Source organism: Anas platyrhynchos, chromosome 13 (assembly GCF_047663525.1).
Source record: "Anas platyrhynchos isolate ZD024472 breed Pekin duck chromosome 13, IASCAAS_PekinDuck_T2T, whole genome shotgun sequence".
NCBI classification, from domain to species: Eukaryota; Metazoa; Chordata; class Aves; order Anseriformes; family Anatidae; genus Anas; species Anas platyrhynchos.
In genome coordinates, this window is record NC_092599.1 from 11,780,666 (window position 1) to 11,798,941 (window position 18,276).

Here is an 18,276-nt window from a genome sequence, read left to right on the forward strand (position 1 = left end):
GTGAAGAAAGAACATAATGCTTCTGTCTTGTTTAACTGTATTTTTAATTTTTTTTCAATCTGCTTTAAGAAAACTCAAAGAAAGGATAAGGTACTCCAGAAGAAATGCTTTAAGTTAAGGCCAAGGTAGTAATTATTCTATATTTATGCATTTTCCAAAAAAGTCTTCAGAGAATAAAAAAACAAGACCTAGAAAAAGGTCCTTAAAAAGGATACCTTAAGAAAGGTTCTTCTACTGCATCTTTCATCTGCTGTAAGTCTATTTTTGTTGCAGATTCACTTTACCCATATTTCGCTTTAGTGAATTCTAGATTTTTTTTATTTCAACTGTTTCTTTAGGTAGGTGAGCATGCAGGACAAACACAAGCAAACTTCCACTATTCATGAAATATTTTATTATAAATCACTTCAGACAAATTTTTCAAAAAAAATTGTTCATATCTGTAAAAGGAAACTATTTCAAAACAACATCCCTAAAGAAAATACTGTTCTTAAGCATCAACTTCAGTCAGAGCTCTTCTGTAACAAAATCTAACAAACAAAACCGATGGGTCAAGAGCTATTCGTTTCAGATGTACTCATAAAAGGGAGACTAAGATGTTGCACAAATCACAGAGAATCTTTTTGTTGACAATGAAATAGGAACATTTGCTAGTTAATTCTGGCCTGACAAAGCAGCCCAATATTTAAATATTTTCCAGTCCCAAAAGAGACAAACCATTAACATTTCTTATTAATTAAGCCAGTCCTGGGTAAGGGTTAAAGCCACTTCAAAGCATCTAACATAAGCTCTTCATTTCATGTACTTCTCTTGTTGATCAGCCAAGATTTTTGCTGAGGATTTGGCATCATAGAAAAGTTCATTTATTTCTTCAATATGCTCCTTCTCAATGCTGTCTTTCCCATTAATCTTGGCAAGCAGGTTAGCTGGGGTCAGTAACTGCACAGCGTACCTGTGATCAAACAGAGATGGATGAATAATTACAATGCAGTTCATCCCAGTGAATTAAATGTACGTATGGGTGGGAAATTTGTTAGGAAACACACAGCTCCCTCAGCAGTATTTAAAAAAAAAAAAAATCTTTTAGATCCTCTAGCATGTACACTCGTTAAACAAGGGAACAGGAGGATTACCAATCTTTCGTAACATCAACACTGTTCTGAATAAACTGCGTGTTATTGTATGGGAGAGGGCTATCTCACTTCAAAGAGATAATTATCCTACATTGTTTTTAAACCCAGTCATACATAAGATGTAGCAGAAAATCACACTGTGTTCATCTTACCTTAAGGTTGTCTTGGTACCAATTTCCCCTAAATGGTTTAGAGCTTCTTCACTAATATTTATTCCTTCTGTTTGAGCACGAAGTTTTATGATCTGTTGGAATGAACAATTAAGTCAGGTAACAGCCCAGACTATTAGCATGCTATGCTAGCTTAGTTTCTAGAAACCCTGTCAGCTTAGAGATGGGATGTGCTATAAAATGAGATGGTATGGAGTTATCCTCGTGTAATTTACCACAGAACTAGAACAGATTTGTGGAATTCTAAGTCTTTGAATAAGTAAATACAATGTTGAAAAACTTATAAAAAGGCAGGTAAAATAACATATCTGGACTATTTCTTGATAATTTTGTCTGGTTAGCAAGATATAAACTGTGCTTTTCATTCATAGATAAGAACTTAAACAAGGAAAGTGGAAAAGTATGCAGGAAGTAGCAGTGACAGCTAGAGTCTTATGGACAGCTACATCTGTTCCCAAATTTTGTAGCGTATTGCTGCTGCTACACAGCAGAGCTCTCCTGCAAGTCCTACAAAAAATATACTCTTCCCTTAGGAACTCACAACACACTTTTTATTCAATTGACATTAAGATAGTAAAATAAATCAAAAAGTTACTTTCTAAGATTCACCTATTCCTGCAAGAAGAAAAAAATCACTAAGAAGAATCTAATCTTTCAAGAACAGTCTCAGCTCGTACCAGTTTGAAGATCTTTACAAAGTTGGAGAGCAAGATATCACCAATAAGCCTGAGCATATAAAGCTGTAACAAAAGTGGCACAAGTCTCTCGGTAGTCCGTATTACCAGCTGAGTGATAAGGGGCAGACTGGATAATGATGTTGTGTTGTAGTGCTGAGATAACTCTGGAACTGCAAGCCTCATATAATACAGGTATTTTTCACTTTGGCAGCTTTGTAAACAAGATATCAAGAAGCACTCGTTTAAATTAAAGCCATAAAAATGCGCCAGGAGAGTCAGGGTAGGGAACAGAGTAAAAGAGTGGTTTGAAATGGTAGGAAGTTGCACTAAGATATTAATACTGAATATCAGAAATGCTACTGCAAATTGCAATTTCAAATTGAAGACCTTTTCCATCTTATAGATCACCCAAATATCACTTTCCGTTCGCTGAAATACTGCTACTTTATTCTTCTGCTAGAAACAAGACACCTTAAATGCCACGTCTCTAAGAACAACTATTTTAAAAAAAACTTTTTGTCTAGCAACTCTGCAGAATCTTACTGAAGGATCAGGGTCTAAGGCATTAACCCAGCAAATACATATATAAACAAGCTGCTGTGAAATAGGAAAAGTGTTTACCAGGTGAAATACATTATGAACAGAATGTGCCAGTTATTACCTCTATCTGATACAAAGGCAAAACAAAAAAAGATTACCACAATGTCTGACTAGAATATTCTTACAACAGTGAATTTCCTAGGACCATTTTCTCCCTGTTTTGGTTACACTAAGGTAACTGGGTCTTGCTCTCTCACAGCAGAGCTATACAATGGAATTTCTACTGGTTAGGAACAAACTTTTCAGTACAAGGACAATTCTTGCACTGATAAGCACATCAGTTGTGATAAGGCAAGGAGTCTCACACAGAAACACAACCAGGGAAAACTTCCTAGCATGAAAGAAAAATGGGAGCAAAAATAGAGAAATAAATGGACCTCTTATTTTTACTGTCCTCCCTTACCCCCCCCCCCCCCGCCTCTCAATTGTATTTAGTTACGTTCAAGGGTAATAAACAGCTCCTCCTTCTCTCCCAGGAGAAGTCATTCAAAAGCCTTAATTTAAGGGAAAATGAGATTATCTGACTATGGGAACATGATTTATGAAAAAAGGCTGTATGTATTTTTAGCTTTAGGAAAAGCTACTGTAAACACTTTTTCCCTCATCCCTGCGGAGGGTGGAAACCACAGCGCTTAGCCAGCTCTTCTGAAAAATCAGCAGTTCAGACAATAGCTCTTTAACAGTGTATTATCTGCATGATAATATAGCACACTAGATAAGTATTACTTATACGTATTCCTTTCTGTTAAACATGCTATATATAGCTCAGAGTGCATATTCTTGCTACCCTAATTGCACGAAATTCACATACAATACAGGGAAGTTAAGACAACTGTCTTTAACATCTCCAGACTAAGCAGAAATCACGCTTTAATACCTGTTTTGTATGCAGAAAATACATAATCGTGTTATTGAAATCACTGGGCTGCTTCTACTATTATCTGTACTTTAAAGAATTAAAGTATCCTTTTAGGCACAAAAAATCATCCAGAGCATGGTTCAGCTGTACGTGAAAAGCTCCTCAAACCAAATGAAGTGAAGCTTTGCCTCTACGTTTATATTCGATAAATGCCTCAGCTTCACCTTGGCACTTATCCAGCAGCAGGAGACTATTATCTCGTGACAACGCTCTCCTCCATTGACACTATCTCTTAAATAATACAAAGAATTGACATGATAAACTGTAATGTCTTCTGCATTGTGTCACTTCACAGCATTGAGACGCTAATGAGGGGGATCTTTGACACGGTGCATCATAATGGAACCCAAGCATTATAATCGATACACAATACGTTGTGATGGTCCCACAGGAAAGGTTCCAGGCATTCAGAAGCGTATCTCTGCAACATTTACTGTGCTTACATTTCCAAACTTGACTAGGAGCATAAAACTCCTTCCAGTTTCAGGAAACTACTCCAGAAGATTAAAGCTATAGTACAGAGCATGGAGGCAGAAATGCAGTGCATGAAGTTGCGTTCTGTAATCTCTCTCATCTCTCGTGTGGAGGAACAGCCTGAGGAGTGGGACCACTGGTCCTAAAATCTAACACTTCCCCTCGTAACAAACAGAAAAAGAGCTACCTCCTGGAACCTGCAAACTCTATGGAAAGCACAGCGGTGCAAGAGAGGTGGTCAGCTAACAATTCATGGCATTTCATGCAAGTGAGATGTCACTTTCAGCTCTAGATGTGTTTACCAATAAAACTCATCAGTGGATGGAAATCCAACAAAAAAGTGCAGGCAGAACCTTAACTGGCTTATTCTCAATGGTTACAGAAGCAGCATGCATTTAGGAAGTGGTAAGCTTTCTGGCACAAACCCTGCTGACCATACAGTTTCAAATAGCTCTATAGCAACAGAATATACAGAGACATAGCAGTTATCCCAAGAGACTAGAATTCCAGGGACTTTTTAGAAGCTCTTTAAAATGTTTATACCTGCTTCATTTCTTGGGGTGTATACAGCATGGTTCGGATAATCATCACTCTGTCCAGCAGGTCCAGTGGTATTCCATGAGGAGACACTACATCCTCTGTGCCTCTGAAGGAGAAAGCAAACAGAAATGGATCAACTACTGCTCTGAGTTCAGTACCTTGATTTGACTAAAATCAGTAATAGGTGACTACACATCTACTGCTTTACAATTCTTATGTCTTCCCCATACAGGCATGTTCCCCAGATACAGACAGGAAATGGTCTAGTTCATACTGGACAGCCTGAAGGAAACAAATACTATTTCTGGAACTCTTAAAACGTCACTCAGAAATAGTTGGTGGTGATGCTTTTTTTCATGTTTCTCTTCGTTGCATCTTATACAATACAGCCTTAGCTAATGTTCCGAAGTATCTTCCAGAAAGGAACAACTCATTCTTACTAAGTTGTTCACCAATGTCAGTAGAAATGATATCCACTACCATTAATTGGGAGAACATTTTCTCTTGCTCAACAAGCCATTACTTCGTTCAATATTTCCCTCACCCGTACAGCCACCACAGTGGTTTTACATTACATGCTTGCAATCCAGCAAATTGCAAGCAGAGTTGGAGATCTGTGCATGAAGGATAGAGAAGGATCTAGGCCCTCAACCATTTTATTTGTTTGGCATAAAGCAGCCAACAGCAAAATCACAGGCACATCTACTCTGTTCTTCCAAGACAACCATGAGTTGCTGTGAAGTCAAGAATGAAAGAGAGCCACATTTCATGAGACCTATGGAGATCACAAGTGAAAATGGTAAAGTGCAACTACATTTCCAATTTCTGTGCCAGCCTTTAAGTATTTCACCTTTTGTTGCAGTCCTCTGTGGGAGACAAATCAAAATGCCCTGCAATCATTTCCTGCTGTACTCTTGAGTAGATGGTGTTGTTTCCTCTGAATCAGTTAATTCTCTTATGATTAAAAAACTCAGCTACAATTAATTTTTTCTTTTTAAGAGCCACCACTAGGTGAATTAGAGCTTCATCAACTATGTGAGATAACGGTATACAGTAAAGACCTTGCTTTTAAGGGATTTAGTTTACCAATACTTGATACAACTATTATATGGAAAACTTCCTTTCTTAAATCACGTGTTCCTGTCAGTCCATGCTGACAGAGCTGTTTGTTCTATTTTTACGAGACAGCCTTTTTATGCCTTTGTAAAAAGAGCACTGCAACATCTACCTCAAACATTTTTGAAGAGCTTATCACCTTAACTTCTAAGTAATGCAAACAAAGAAAGATTAATACCAGATGAGCCAGTAAGAGTGAAAGGAATAGCTGGTTACACAGCTGAATTAAATCAATTTAGAGAGTAGCAATCATTGCTAATGACAGCTTGTTTAGACATAATTTGACCTAGACCACAAATTAGCAGTAAAAGTTCAGGAAGAATCTGAAAGAAGAGCACACTTTTACTGAAAATGCGAAGAATGTGTTGTGTGGGTGCAAAACACTGAAGTAGAGGCACGAACTGGAGTGGAGATGAAAAATAAGTTAGTTGGCAAAGCTGGAGAAACAAAAAAATCCAGCCTAATATAGTAGGAAAGAATGGAGAATGGGGACAGGCTGAACTGTGATATGCTTTAACAGTAAGAACAGGAAGCTGAAGTCTGATGCAAGAAGGATAGCAGTGAAGTTATCCAGAAGGAGGAAACCATGATATTAGAGATTTGTAGCTCTGGTGCTCTGGAAGTCCCTAATGCACAAGCAAGAGATGTGTTAAGGTATCCAAAGAGAAAGGTAAGTGTAATAGAACACCCAGGAAACAGACAATTCAGAGGCTGTTAGAGAAAATGAAGAATTCCATTCTGCTTTAATTCAGTCAGTCTGGCATGAAGTGCTTTTCCCTTCATGAGGCTCATGAGCAGTTCTGGAGCACTAGTGGAGCTTGCAACTCAACTAATGAAACTTGAAAATTCAACTTTAGACATACCTGATAACACAATTTCCTCGATTGGAAGCAAAGATGACAATGGGGGAAATGGAAGACTCCAGTGCTCGGTGCAGGTATGTGAAACATTCAATATCCAGCATGTGAACCTCATCTACAAACAGCACACCCGGGACCAGCTCTGCAATGCCTTGATCAATGTATTTATTTACCACTTTATTTATTTCTCCTCTAAGTTTATCTACAAGAACCAAAAGAAACGGTTAGTTATTCTGCTAGTGAGCTGTATGTCTCTATGAAAGACTTAGAGTAACATTCCCCTTGAAATTTTCATGGGTTGGTTTTTTACTGCCACAAGGTAAATCTTTATGACATCAAAATGATGTGGCATTTAAAACTAAACTAAGATCTGTGATTTCACTGCTATATTGCAGAAACACCTGTGCATCAAACTATTCCTAAACTGAACTTCTGGCACTGAACTGAAGCAGTCTGTTCTCTCTCTCTTACCTTGTGAAACACTACATCAGAGGAAGAAAAGACAGTCAGCTAAACATCGGTTTAAAACATGAAGCTTAACCGAGTTTCCAAGCACGGGTGAAGAGAACATTACGAAAGAATAAAATATTCCTACTGCATTTCAGCAGGGCAGTTCTTTTAACCAATTATATGTGCATGTGCATTATATATATGGGGCTATATAAAAATTCTGTCAACATTTGGATCTCAAAGTCATGCAAGATGTTATATGGATAAATCTGACTTCAAAATAAGCAAAGTGACCTCTGGAACAGAAGAAAAACTTCAAAAGAGCACCATTCCGGTTAAATACTGAAGACGACTTTGATCTAAATTTAGATAGTCACTTACTGAAACATTTCTTTCAAAGCAAAAAACAGAATAGATCTTTCTGTAGATCTTTTTTCCTTCCATGATCTGTAGGTAGGAAAGCAGCACTGCACTTAGACCATCAAGTCAAAATGCAGCTGCTATAGAATTGTCAAAAACAAATCAAGGTCTACAGAAGCCTTTTTTCTGCTCCACAGAAATACCGCATAGTTGCTTCATGTAAGAAATAGTCTAAGGTTTTTAGATCTTGGGGGGGAGGGGGGGTCAGTTTGGATCTCAGTGTGGCTGTAGAAAAATATGAACTATGCACTTTCTGGTAGCAGTGTTTTGAGAAGGGGTATGGCACTACCTTTCTGACCTCTTTCTCTCTGAGAAGATGGGTAGAGTACAGTATGTAGTTTGAAACCATCTGTGTGAACCAATAACATGTTGGTACTCTTTCCAGCTATTACAATTGTGGCAGTTTTATCACTGCTCTCTGAAATCTGAACGTTTTTGAGTAAATATTATGAAGGCATTCATTAGAGATGTCACGTGAATAACATGATTTTTAATTCTTCTCTAACTAGCAAACATATGGGTTATGTTGGTCAGAAATATGATGAAGGATTCATACCAGTAATTTCAGTTTTCTTAGGCTTCATCAATTGTCCCATCATAGAAAGGATGTCTTGCCCACCCTAGGAAAAGAAAGTTACAGATCAACTATTAAGTCTTCTAGTGAACACATACAAGGAGAATTTTAAAAACTGGGAAGTGGTTAAAGAAGTTATTTCTTACACTTAACTCAATGCTTTATTTCATCAGTGGTTGGTAACTTGCCAAAGGGTAGGCAACTTTACCACAGTGGTATCCTAATAGATTAATTATCCATGCCCACACTCATTCTTTAGCCTTGCTCATTTGGAGTGCGTAAAATATCAAAATGAGATACCCTCTTTTAAAAATTGTAAAAGAAGCTCATTAAGAACTGAAAACATCATCAAGGAACAGAGACTTGGGATGGCCTGTGCACACTGTAACTGTTCAACCTATCAACACAATTATGCTGAGTTTTAACACTTTTTAATTCCTCAATTTTATCATGTAAATGATTTTGCTGGGAAAAAAAAGTATGTTTATTAAAAAACATACTTTTAAAACATACTTTAAAAAATTAATATACTTTATTAAAAAATATATTATTTTTATTATAGGTTAAGTGGTTGTAGTATCACAGTGTAGGAGTGGCAGCCTTTAAACACGGATACTGTATTGTCAGTGGCTTTTGTTTATGACAGAGATGGAGTTTCCTCAATACTCAGTTTATGTTAAGATACAGTAAAGAGTGTTGTGTTTTTGTTTTTTTTTGCTGAAATGCATTCAGAACTCTAGTGAAAGGAAGTTCAACGAGAAGTTATGATATATTTCTGAAGGAAGCAGGGACATTAACAGAATCTACAGCAAAGTCAAAAATACTTTGTGATCATTTATCATAGTGCTTGCAATTTCTATTTCATGGCCACAAAGCCATAGCTACAGAGAAGGAATTAATCTGTGTTCATGACTTTCAATAAAAAAATTATGCAGATCTGGCTGCTGCTACCTCACATCTTTCCTTACAGAGAGAAAGATGTAATCTTTTTCTCTGGTCAAGAGGAGCAGCCCACTCAGCTTTTTCTGCAGTGGATGGGGCACACCAGTATGTGGAAGGAGGGAGGCAGGTCTAGATTATGCTTTTACTGTGATGGTAGTAGCAGATCCCACATGTCCATGTGGAAGTTCCTCTGACAAATATTTGTAAGTGAATCCTATCCAAGCAACCACCTGTTTGACCTGGACAGGAGGGCCAAAGAGGCAGCCAACTACGGTAGGACCTCCCTGCAGAGAGGAGAGGTAGAGTGGCCTTCAAGGTAAGACATGCTGCTCTTCCTATTGAAGGTAATTTAGGATATCTCAAAGCTTTTTGCATCTCCTTGATTATTTTAAAAGCTATCACATCCATGTAAAGTAATTTTCTTGTAAAGACTTCATCTGTGGAGTCAGGTACCTGAGGTCGAGCGTTGGCCACATCCAAGTCATGCAGGGTGACATCCTGAATAATTTCCTTTTTCTTGTGCACATCACCCTTCGGCAAGGGAACGTATTCTTCAGCTTCAAGGTCGAATTCTGTAGCATAGGTATCACACCTGCCTTGCCTCTGGAGAAAGGCAAAGAAGAAAAGCCCAGGTATAGAATTGGTTTCAGTGCCAAAACTTGAGTGACATAAACTTGATAAAGGGCTTGGTTCACAATTACAGTACTGAAAAGCTTCAGTCTGACAATTCAGACACCCCCCTCCCTGACTTAGCAACAGGCATATTGTATCTACTGATCAAAGCTCAAAAACTCTGGTGAAATGCACCTGATATTTTAGCAGTAAGAATATTCCACTTTTCTCTCTCTCTCTCCCCTCTTCTTTTAACTGTATGCAATTCTTGCTAAAGGACAAATCCAGCAGATTAGCTAGAGATTGGGAGAACTGTTCAAGACTCCTTTGTAGGTGGGTGATTTATTATATGATACAAAATATTATGCTCATCCATTAAACAGCAAGTATCGCTGTACACTACTTTCTGAATCAGATATGAAAAGAATGCTAACTAATGCAGTATTCCCTTCTACATGTATATATCTTGTGGAGAAAATACCAGAGCGATAAAAGAAAGATTAAATACACTGCACATGTCAGCCTGAAAATGACTAAAGTTGCTTGGTTTTCTCCCCCCTTCCCTTAAAGATGTTTTGATCTTACAGAAAATAAAACTCATCCAGGCAGCATCAGTGATAGCTTCCTTGCCAGATGACCTCAATTGTGAACCAGATGACCATGCTCTTTCAGTGCAAGAGATATTTTTCTTTATAGATAAGGAAAACACTAGGCTCTTATTAAAACTTTCACGTAACCATTTCACATCAATTAAGCTTAACAAATTGGAGAGCTTTTTAACAAAGGCAGAGAAAGACCTGCAAGAATACATCCACCTGCATAAAAATGCAGAACTTTTATCTTACCTTGACGGCTCCGCTGTTCGCTTCAATATAAATAACATCTCCAGTTTCCACTCGTTCCTTCTGCAAGCTTTCAAATATGCTTGGGTCCAGCTGGAGACAAACAAACATCACGGTTGGTCAAAACAGTTCCATATTATTATGGTAATGGAGGAAGAGAAGCTTAGACTAAAGCTCACTCCTATCAGGCAAAATTAAACTGTAACCTCCCCCCCCCCCCCCCAAATACCTTGTAGGATTTTATGAAGCTGTAAGACCTGGAGTACTGGTAGAGTACAACCTTAGTCTCTATTGTAAAATCTGAAAGAAGATGCACAAAACTTACTTCCTTACATAAAAATAACTGTCTGAAGAAAGTGACATTAAGAGCCAAAAACATAATGATTGCAGTAACAAAGTATACCTTTGTGCAAAGTGACAATATGTTTATACCTAGGATGTGGTGCTTTGTTTGCTTTCTAGCAAAACTTGCACAAAAAAAACTGGCTATTGCACTGGCTTATGCTACTTGATCTCTTGAGTCTGCATACTCTGTGGAGCTGGGTGAAGGAGAGTGGATATGGAATATGTTAGATGCTATTGTTTCTCTTAGTACATATTTATTCATTTTTGCTCTACATTTTCTTGTTTTCAGAGTGAACAAACTGAAGATGATGCTTAACAACAGAGACAGCATTCAGTTCTTTCACACTAACTGACAGGGAAATTAAACAATATGGACAGAGACTTGTACAAGAAAACAAAGGGGAAGTGGGTCTGAGCTGGCAACCTACCAGCTCAATTTCTAGTTCTCTATCACATCTCCACACATAGAAAGAAGGGATGTGACAGAAAGAACAATTTATACTGAAGCAGACAAAATTTCCCAAAACCATACTCAAAAATTCAATTGCGTATCAGGAAAACAAAAAAAAACATACAAACAAACGAGCTTTCTTGTACATTTGCTGTCATGACCACAAAGTTACAACTGCAATCAGTGTGAGCACATCATAGTCTGAGGCAGGTTGTAGCTCAGATTCTCAGCTAAGCTCATTTTTTCTGTGATGCTAGTAAGGCTGTAAAACTGCATCAGAATCTCTTCCTGTTTAAACTCTCCTTTAGCTCGCTTGAATGTGCATGAGTGTGTGTTGCCAGACAGAAAAATAACAGGAACTGTTGACTGAGTGATAGGATTACCCCTCATTTCAATGGGTAGGAGAAAAGACTAACATCTAAATAATCTCTACAAAAAGCAGATAAACATACATCCTCAGGAGTAGGAAAAAGTTTTCTAGCAAAAATGTCTCCTGGCATTGTTATGCTACACAACTGGGGATCGAGAGCTTAAAATGGAAATAAGAAGTGCTAAAAACAGAAGTTGTAGATATGAAATTCTTAAGGAAATTTTTGAGACTCTACCATCCATACCTTCAACTGTTTGGTTCCCTTTGCAGTTTTGAGTCCTATAATTACATGGCTGATGGTTTTGCCGTAACCCCCCATAGGATTTTCAGTCTCACATGGAGTTAGTTCTGTAACCTCTCCTTCGTAAACCTCCTTGGTCTCTTTAATCCTCAATCCTGCAAGAAATTGTTTGGAATAGTACACAAATCAATGGCCATAAACTTGCATAAATTGATTAACAGGTATGTTAGAATCTCATAAAATTAATAAAAGCTTAATGTATCATGTAAAATATTTGTCAAGTTAATAGCAAAAGGTGAGCTAGACAAAATTTAACAGAGTTTGCTATGATGCAAACTTAAAACTATTCCAAAAGAGGTGACATTGACATCCTTACTTTGCTGTTTTTCAGATAGTTCAGAAATCATCACGGTATCAGAGTATCTTGTATTCTTGTCACAACTATTGTAATGGACTAACAGTTGTTATAAACAGATAAATAATATGGAGCTGAGGAGTTTTACGGTTAGGCTGTCCCCAAGAAAAAGCACTATCATCACCACCACTACAATTATGCAGATGTTCTAACTACATAAAAGTTCAAAGAGCCCACATCTGAAGAGACTCTATAAAGCATTTTATGAGACACATATGCTGTACCAAAAATAATGAATGGGCTGTAACAAGATATAAGGAAGTCATCCTGCCCAGTCTGAGGCTATTAGGACTTTATAAAACTTTCCTTGTTCCTCAACTTTTCATTTTACTTTGAAATAGATCAGACACTTCACCAGTAATCTTGAGTTGTTGATAGGGAAATAGAAAGAACTGACAAATATGAGTCTGTCTCCCTCTACTGGACCCAAATCAAGAGTAGGATTTGAAATGTGAGAAATAGGTTATTTGTGGACAGCGTGATTTCTTGGTACGAAGTATTTGTTTTCTCTTATTTAGCACTATATAAGAAGTTCTATACGAAGTTAATTTTTAACATGTTTTTCTGGTATGCCAAACCATCACATAAAAAAATATTGAACCTTTGAGTTATAAAATTGTCCTAGACAAGGCTGTATCCCATAGGTTACATACGCAAGGAATATTTAGTAATACGGGAAACTGTACTGCAAAACTGTCGGTGGTGAGAAATGGACATTCACAGGCTTGTTTTTCCTTTTTGCTTTGTTTTTAAACTTTCAGCACAAGCACTGCTCTGCTCCCACAACTTGCAAGACATTCATGCTTGCGGTAAGTTTTGTATGTTCCTAAAGTACATCTTCCAGTTTCACTCTTCTGAAAAGTAGCAGATTCACATGATCAGAATCTGCTCCACAGCACAAACCAGAGCTTGAGCCAGCAAGGATAACCCAGAGACTTGCTTCAAAAGCATGCCTCTAACTTAAACTGATGTGTTCACATAGGTATGTCCATAGAAAATATTTACAGTTTAGCATAATCTGAGCAAAGGTAATCATGTTCTGAATTTGCCGATTATTTTTTGTTTTCAAATCAACCTGCATTTATCAGCTATGAATTTCACTCTTAAATGAGCTCTAATTTAAACAGAGACATCTACTTACAAATTAGAAGCATGAATCTAAGAAAGTTGTAGAATGGTTCATGTTTGGGCTCAGTAGCACTATACGTATGAACTTAGACAATGCTTATTTGATTTACTGGCAGTTACAATTTGGAGATACAGGGAATGGACATGCTGTTCAAGGGGCTATTCTAGTAGTAATTTGTTACTGCGACTGAGCTTGTAACATTAGCTACTGTCATCATCCGTGCCAGCTGCTAATAAGCTCTATACGATATTAATCCCTCTCATCTGAAGTGTTTTTTGTTTTTAAAACCTGTACAATTCCATCTTCTCATTTCCCACTCCATGTTTTTATGTTTCTTACATCTACCTGCTATACACTAGATAGTGCCTGGCCAGTAGAGAATGTCAAGTCTGTTATTAAATGACTCAACAAAAATTCTGAGAACTCTGAATTGCCCTCTTCCTCGTACAGCAATGTGTTTGAACGTGTCAGATTCTCTTGTTTCCAAGGGAAAAAAAAAAAAAAGGAAAAAAGAAGAAACTGATGTTAACATCCCTGATAATTTTTATAAATAATATAGATGATATATATAGAACCTGCTGGTAAGGTATCATACAAAAAAAAATAATCAGGTATTGATTGACGTAAGTTCATTTTTTCTTCTTGCACCCAGTTACAGCAAACAGTGCGTTATGCATACAAAATCCTTTTTTAGACCATGAACCCTTTTAAAGTATTTATTTACCCAGAAGGGGATCTAAAACCTAACTGAGATTTAAACATGATTGGAAAGTGTTCCATTTTGAAAAACAAGGGATACAAGTCCTTTAAAATATTTTTTTACACTGATAAAAACATTCAATAAAGGTTGTGTTATGAAAATGTGACAGAGAATTCAACACAAAGGAATAAAAGAGGTTCCATCTTTCATTAACACCAATATTTGTTTAGAAGTGTCTCTCTACTGCCATTCAGGGAATGCAGGGGACTGACAATGTATCTGGCTGTTAACCTGAGAGAGTTAAAATACTGCTATCTCTGCAACTGACAACACGGATGGCAGAAGTTTCATCTCTTGGTTCAAGTTTCCAAATCTCTGACAGGGAACTTCATCACATCAAGGAAATATTGCAGACTACTCACTCTCTGGCTTCCCTCCCCCAGGCCCTGTCAGACTCACGGTAACTAGAAGACCACAGACTACTGAAAGTTGCTTTCTTATAAAAGTCAATGGACTGCGTTTGTTTGGTTGCAGAGTTGAGAGACATCTTCACTGCCATCAAATACTCTGATGAAGTCAGAGGGGAAACATGGTACAGAAACCAGGAAAATTAACTGTTAGTATGTCCAGTGTTTTGGTTAGGCTATCTTCAGGCAATCCTCAGACAAACAAGGGCCACTTTAACTGCGTTTATCAGCTGTCAGCAAAGATCACCTAAGAGATTTTAGATACTTAGTAAGGTTGTATTGTAAATTGGTTAAACTTGCATTGAGCTTGTACAAGCACTCTGGAATTGAGAAGAAAATTGAGGAAGGTATTAAGTTAAGGTATTTATTTTGCTGGCACAGAATTTTCCTCTGGGCTCACTGTTACACTAAATCACGCTAACACTGCCATTTGGGAGTCCCCCAAAGAAGGCTGTTTGCTTAATAGCATAAAATCACAAAAAAAAAAAAAAAGGAGAGACCATTTTGCTGTCTAAAAGTATTTCTGCTAATGTAAGAAACTAAAAATAGGTTTTCTTTTGTATTTATGCAGTCAAAAGCAAAAGGAGATGGACCTGGAGGTTCAGAAGAGACTCTGGGGAAGCAGAGTAAACCAAAAATAACTGTGGGATACAACCATTATATTATGGTTTATGTCCAGAGGGCCTTACCGACTCCACTAAGTATGGGAAGAGATTCACCAAACTAAGATAAACGCAAAAAAAAAAAGAACATACACTGTGATCTCGAAACCACCATGACCACTGAAAAAATCTTCCTTTTCAGATGACTGGAAAAAAAACAACAAAGTAAGTATCATGCAAATACTTAATTATTCTGCTTTTCTGAAACTTACCAATTGCCCGTCGGAAGTTTTCCATTAGAACTTCTGTTTTCTTGATCTCAGTGGAATAGACTTCACTTCCAACCATAGGACAAAAGGGAACTTTACTGCCTAGTTCCTGAGCAATAGCTAAAGCCAAAGCAGTCTTAAAAATAGAAAAAGACATTATGCATTTAATTTGTTTAAGGATGAACATAGGATTCTTTCTGCACAGAGTTAACTTTCCTTATCTTATCGCTTTCCATCTGTCAACTACCAATTTAATATTAGATCCATTCTGTCTGACAGATATGTCTCACACATAGCAAGCCCCCTCCTCCACAAAACAAATTAGACATTAAGTGACTTTTACCAAAGATACATAAAACACCTTAACAGAACAATACTGGATGCTTGAATTTAACATCTGATACAAATGCTAGTTGCCTGAAATAGCAGGAGGGCAAAAATAAAAGCAAAAACTATCTAGGATGTTATATTAAAATTAATTTTGAAGCCTCTTCTTAAGAAACCACACCACCTATGTGTTTATAATCTACACATGATGTCTTTACGCTAATGATGCCTGAACATACCACTGGATACAGCCAACATTAATGACATGGCAAAAATCAAAACATAAAGCGGGGAAACACATCAATACCGTAATGAAAAAGAAAATCCGGTAGATGAAAACAATATGTAACCACTACGCCAAAATGGTTTGGGCAAGAAATAAAATGAAAATAGCTCTTGGAATACTTTATAAATAAGGAAAATAATACCTTGCCAGTTCCAGGAGGTCCTGCCAACAGTACAGCTCTACCAGCCATTTTCTTGCTTTTGATTAATTCTACTATAATCCCGCAAGCCTATAGATTAAATAAGTATTTACATTGTTAACAATAGTATTGCTGTAATATTTTTCATTCCAGTAACAGTAGACATGTCAAGAAAAATTAGGTCATGTGAACCCATTAAAATAAAGAGGATTACAATTTTATGCGTATAAAATAGACGCAAGATCAGAAAAAAAAATACTTCCCACAATTACTTTATCTAGTACGCTGAAAAAAATTAAATAATCAAAGACAGCAAAATTCAAACGTCAGAGCAAAGCATCCTTTCCCTCTCTCCGAGCAACAGGCATGTATCAGGGTATAAAAATAAAGCAAGAAGCGCGGTTTGGGCCTTCGGGACGACAATTCGCTGAAGCACTCCCCGCGGGCCGGATGCAGGGCTGAAAAGGAAGCCCCAAACCCCACCTGCAGCGCATCTCTGCCTGTTGGCGGCTTTTTGCTGCCTCTGGCACCTTCATTCTTAGACTCAAGGCGCAGAAGGACCTCAGCCACTTGGGCGAACAAGGAGGAGCCCGGAGCCAAAAGCCCAGAGCTACGGGGCCACAAAACCCGGGGGCTGCCGCCCGGCCTCCCCTCACCTCAGGAGGGGCCAGGATCGGGGCTTTCCCCCCCCCCCCCCAAATCTCACCTCCCTCGCGTTCTCCTGCCCCACCAGCCCGGCCCCCGCCGGCTTGGCGGTGCCGCTCTCGTCCAGCCCCAGCCCCTTGACATGGCTGTGGGCGGCGATGCGCTGTGTTTTGGACGTGCTCTTCACCTCCTCGATCTTCATGGCGGCCCCGCTCCCCTCCGCGCCTCACGCGGCCCGCCCGTTGCCAAGGCGCCCGCCCGCCTCAGCTCGGCCCGCCCCCCGACCACCGCGATTGGCCCGCCTGCCGCCAGCTCTCGGTGCTGATTGGCTGAGGCGCCTGCCCGTCGCAGTCAGGGGGTGCGTTGGGGTTTAGCGTCCGGCTCGGCGCTTCCCGGTGCGCCGCTCTGAGGGGCCGGCGGCGAGCGGGGGCTGCGGGGAGGGGGGGCCGGGGGCGAGGCGGCTTCACCTCACCCCGGGGGTTGTGGCCAGGGGGCGAGTGAGGGCTGGGAGCAGGGCGCTCCCCTCGCCACAGGGGCTCCGGTTTGCTCCCGGTGGTCTCCTGCCCCCGCTGGCAGTGGGTGCAGCTCACAGAGCTGAGGTGAAGCTTCCTGTGAGGGGTTTCTAGCTATTGGTCATGGAAGTAGCAAGGGCAGGGTTTTACCCCCGAGTGTGTCTTCCTAAATTCTTCCAGTTACCTGTGTGACGGCTAAATAACGCCATTTTGTATGTCTAAGGTACTTATGTAAGCACCTGAGGCTTTAATTTGTCTTCCAGTACGCTGTATGTATGATCTAATAGCTTCCTCCTGAGCTTGGGGCTACCGAATTGAGGAATAAACTTCATCTCCTCAGCATCCAGCTTCGTGCCCTCACAGAACTCACCCATGGCTCTCACACCTGTGCCATCCCGTGGCTTGTGGTTCACCTGTTGCATCTTCTGTATGGTGTTTAAATGCTTGAGATGGAGACGTGTGAAATCTCAGAGCACCTCGGAGCTGCCTGTTCCCCTGACTTCTCCTTGTAAATAAAGGGATTACTCTCCAAAATGAGAGGACTCTTCCCACAAATGCATTGTGTCTGATAATAAAGCTGTGTCTACGTCTGTGATGCATAAGGTTAATGGACTAACAGCGTGATGCAGGCCTGTTCAAGGGGATGCTGCTGTCTCAGCTCTGCTACCTCTTGCCAGGCAGTTTTACAAAGGTATTTGTGTGATGATACAAAATAGAGGGGAGCTTTTGGGAAGGGTGGGTGTAGTGGCTGGGGCTGCAGAAGCTTGGTGGGCACAATACGTGCTGTTTGTTCCCTTTTTGTCCAACAGCTTCTGTTAGTTTTGATATGTGTCATTCAGCAAAGACTTGGCTATTTGTTTTTTTCTTTTTCTGCTAACTTGTTCTGTCAGTTTATATTTACATAATCTAGTTTAGAATTGCAATTACAATATAATTGCGCACACATGTAGTTCAACACCTTTGTAAGGGTATCCACTTAGACAACTGTTTTAGCTAAGAATTTTTGAATCCAATAAACACAAGCTATCCCTTAAATAATTAAAAAAGCA

At 39.0% G+C, this 18,276-nt stretch overlaps 1 protein-coding gene across 1 annotated transcript; it reads right to left on the bottom strand.

Moving 5' to 3' along the window:
* Positions 1–377: 377 nt before the first annotated feature.
* Positions 378–16,994, bottom strand: RUVBL1 (RuvB like AAA ATPase 1). The gene is made up of 11 exons (XM_027468056.3): positions 16,777–16,994; positions 16,074–16,160; positions 15,322–15,454; positions 11,740–11,891; positions 10,333–10,422; positions 9,329–9,478; positions 7,916–7,979; positions 6,493–6,691; positions 4,517–4,619; positions 1,286–1,377; positions 378–952 (listed from the first exon to the last, which is right to left on the bottom strand). Exons 1-11 carry the CDS (start codon positions 16,915–16,917, stop codon positions 793–795), a joined length of 1,371 nt encoding a protein of 456 aa, XP_027323857.1. The 5' UTR covers positions 16,918–16,994; the 3' UTR covers positions 378–792.
* Between the last annotated feature and the right edge of the window lie 1,282 nt (positions 16,995–18,276).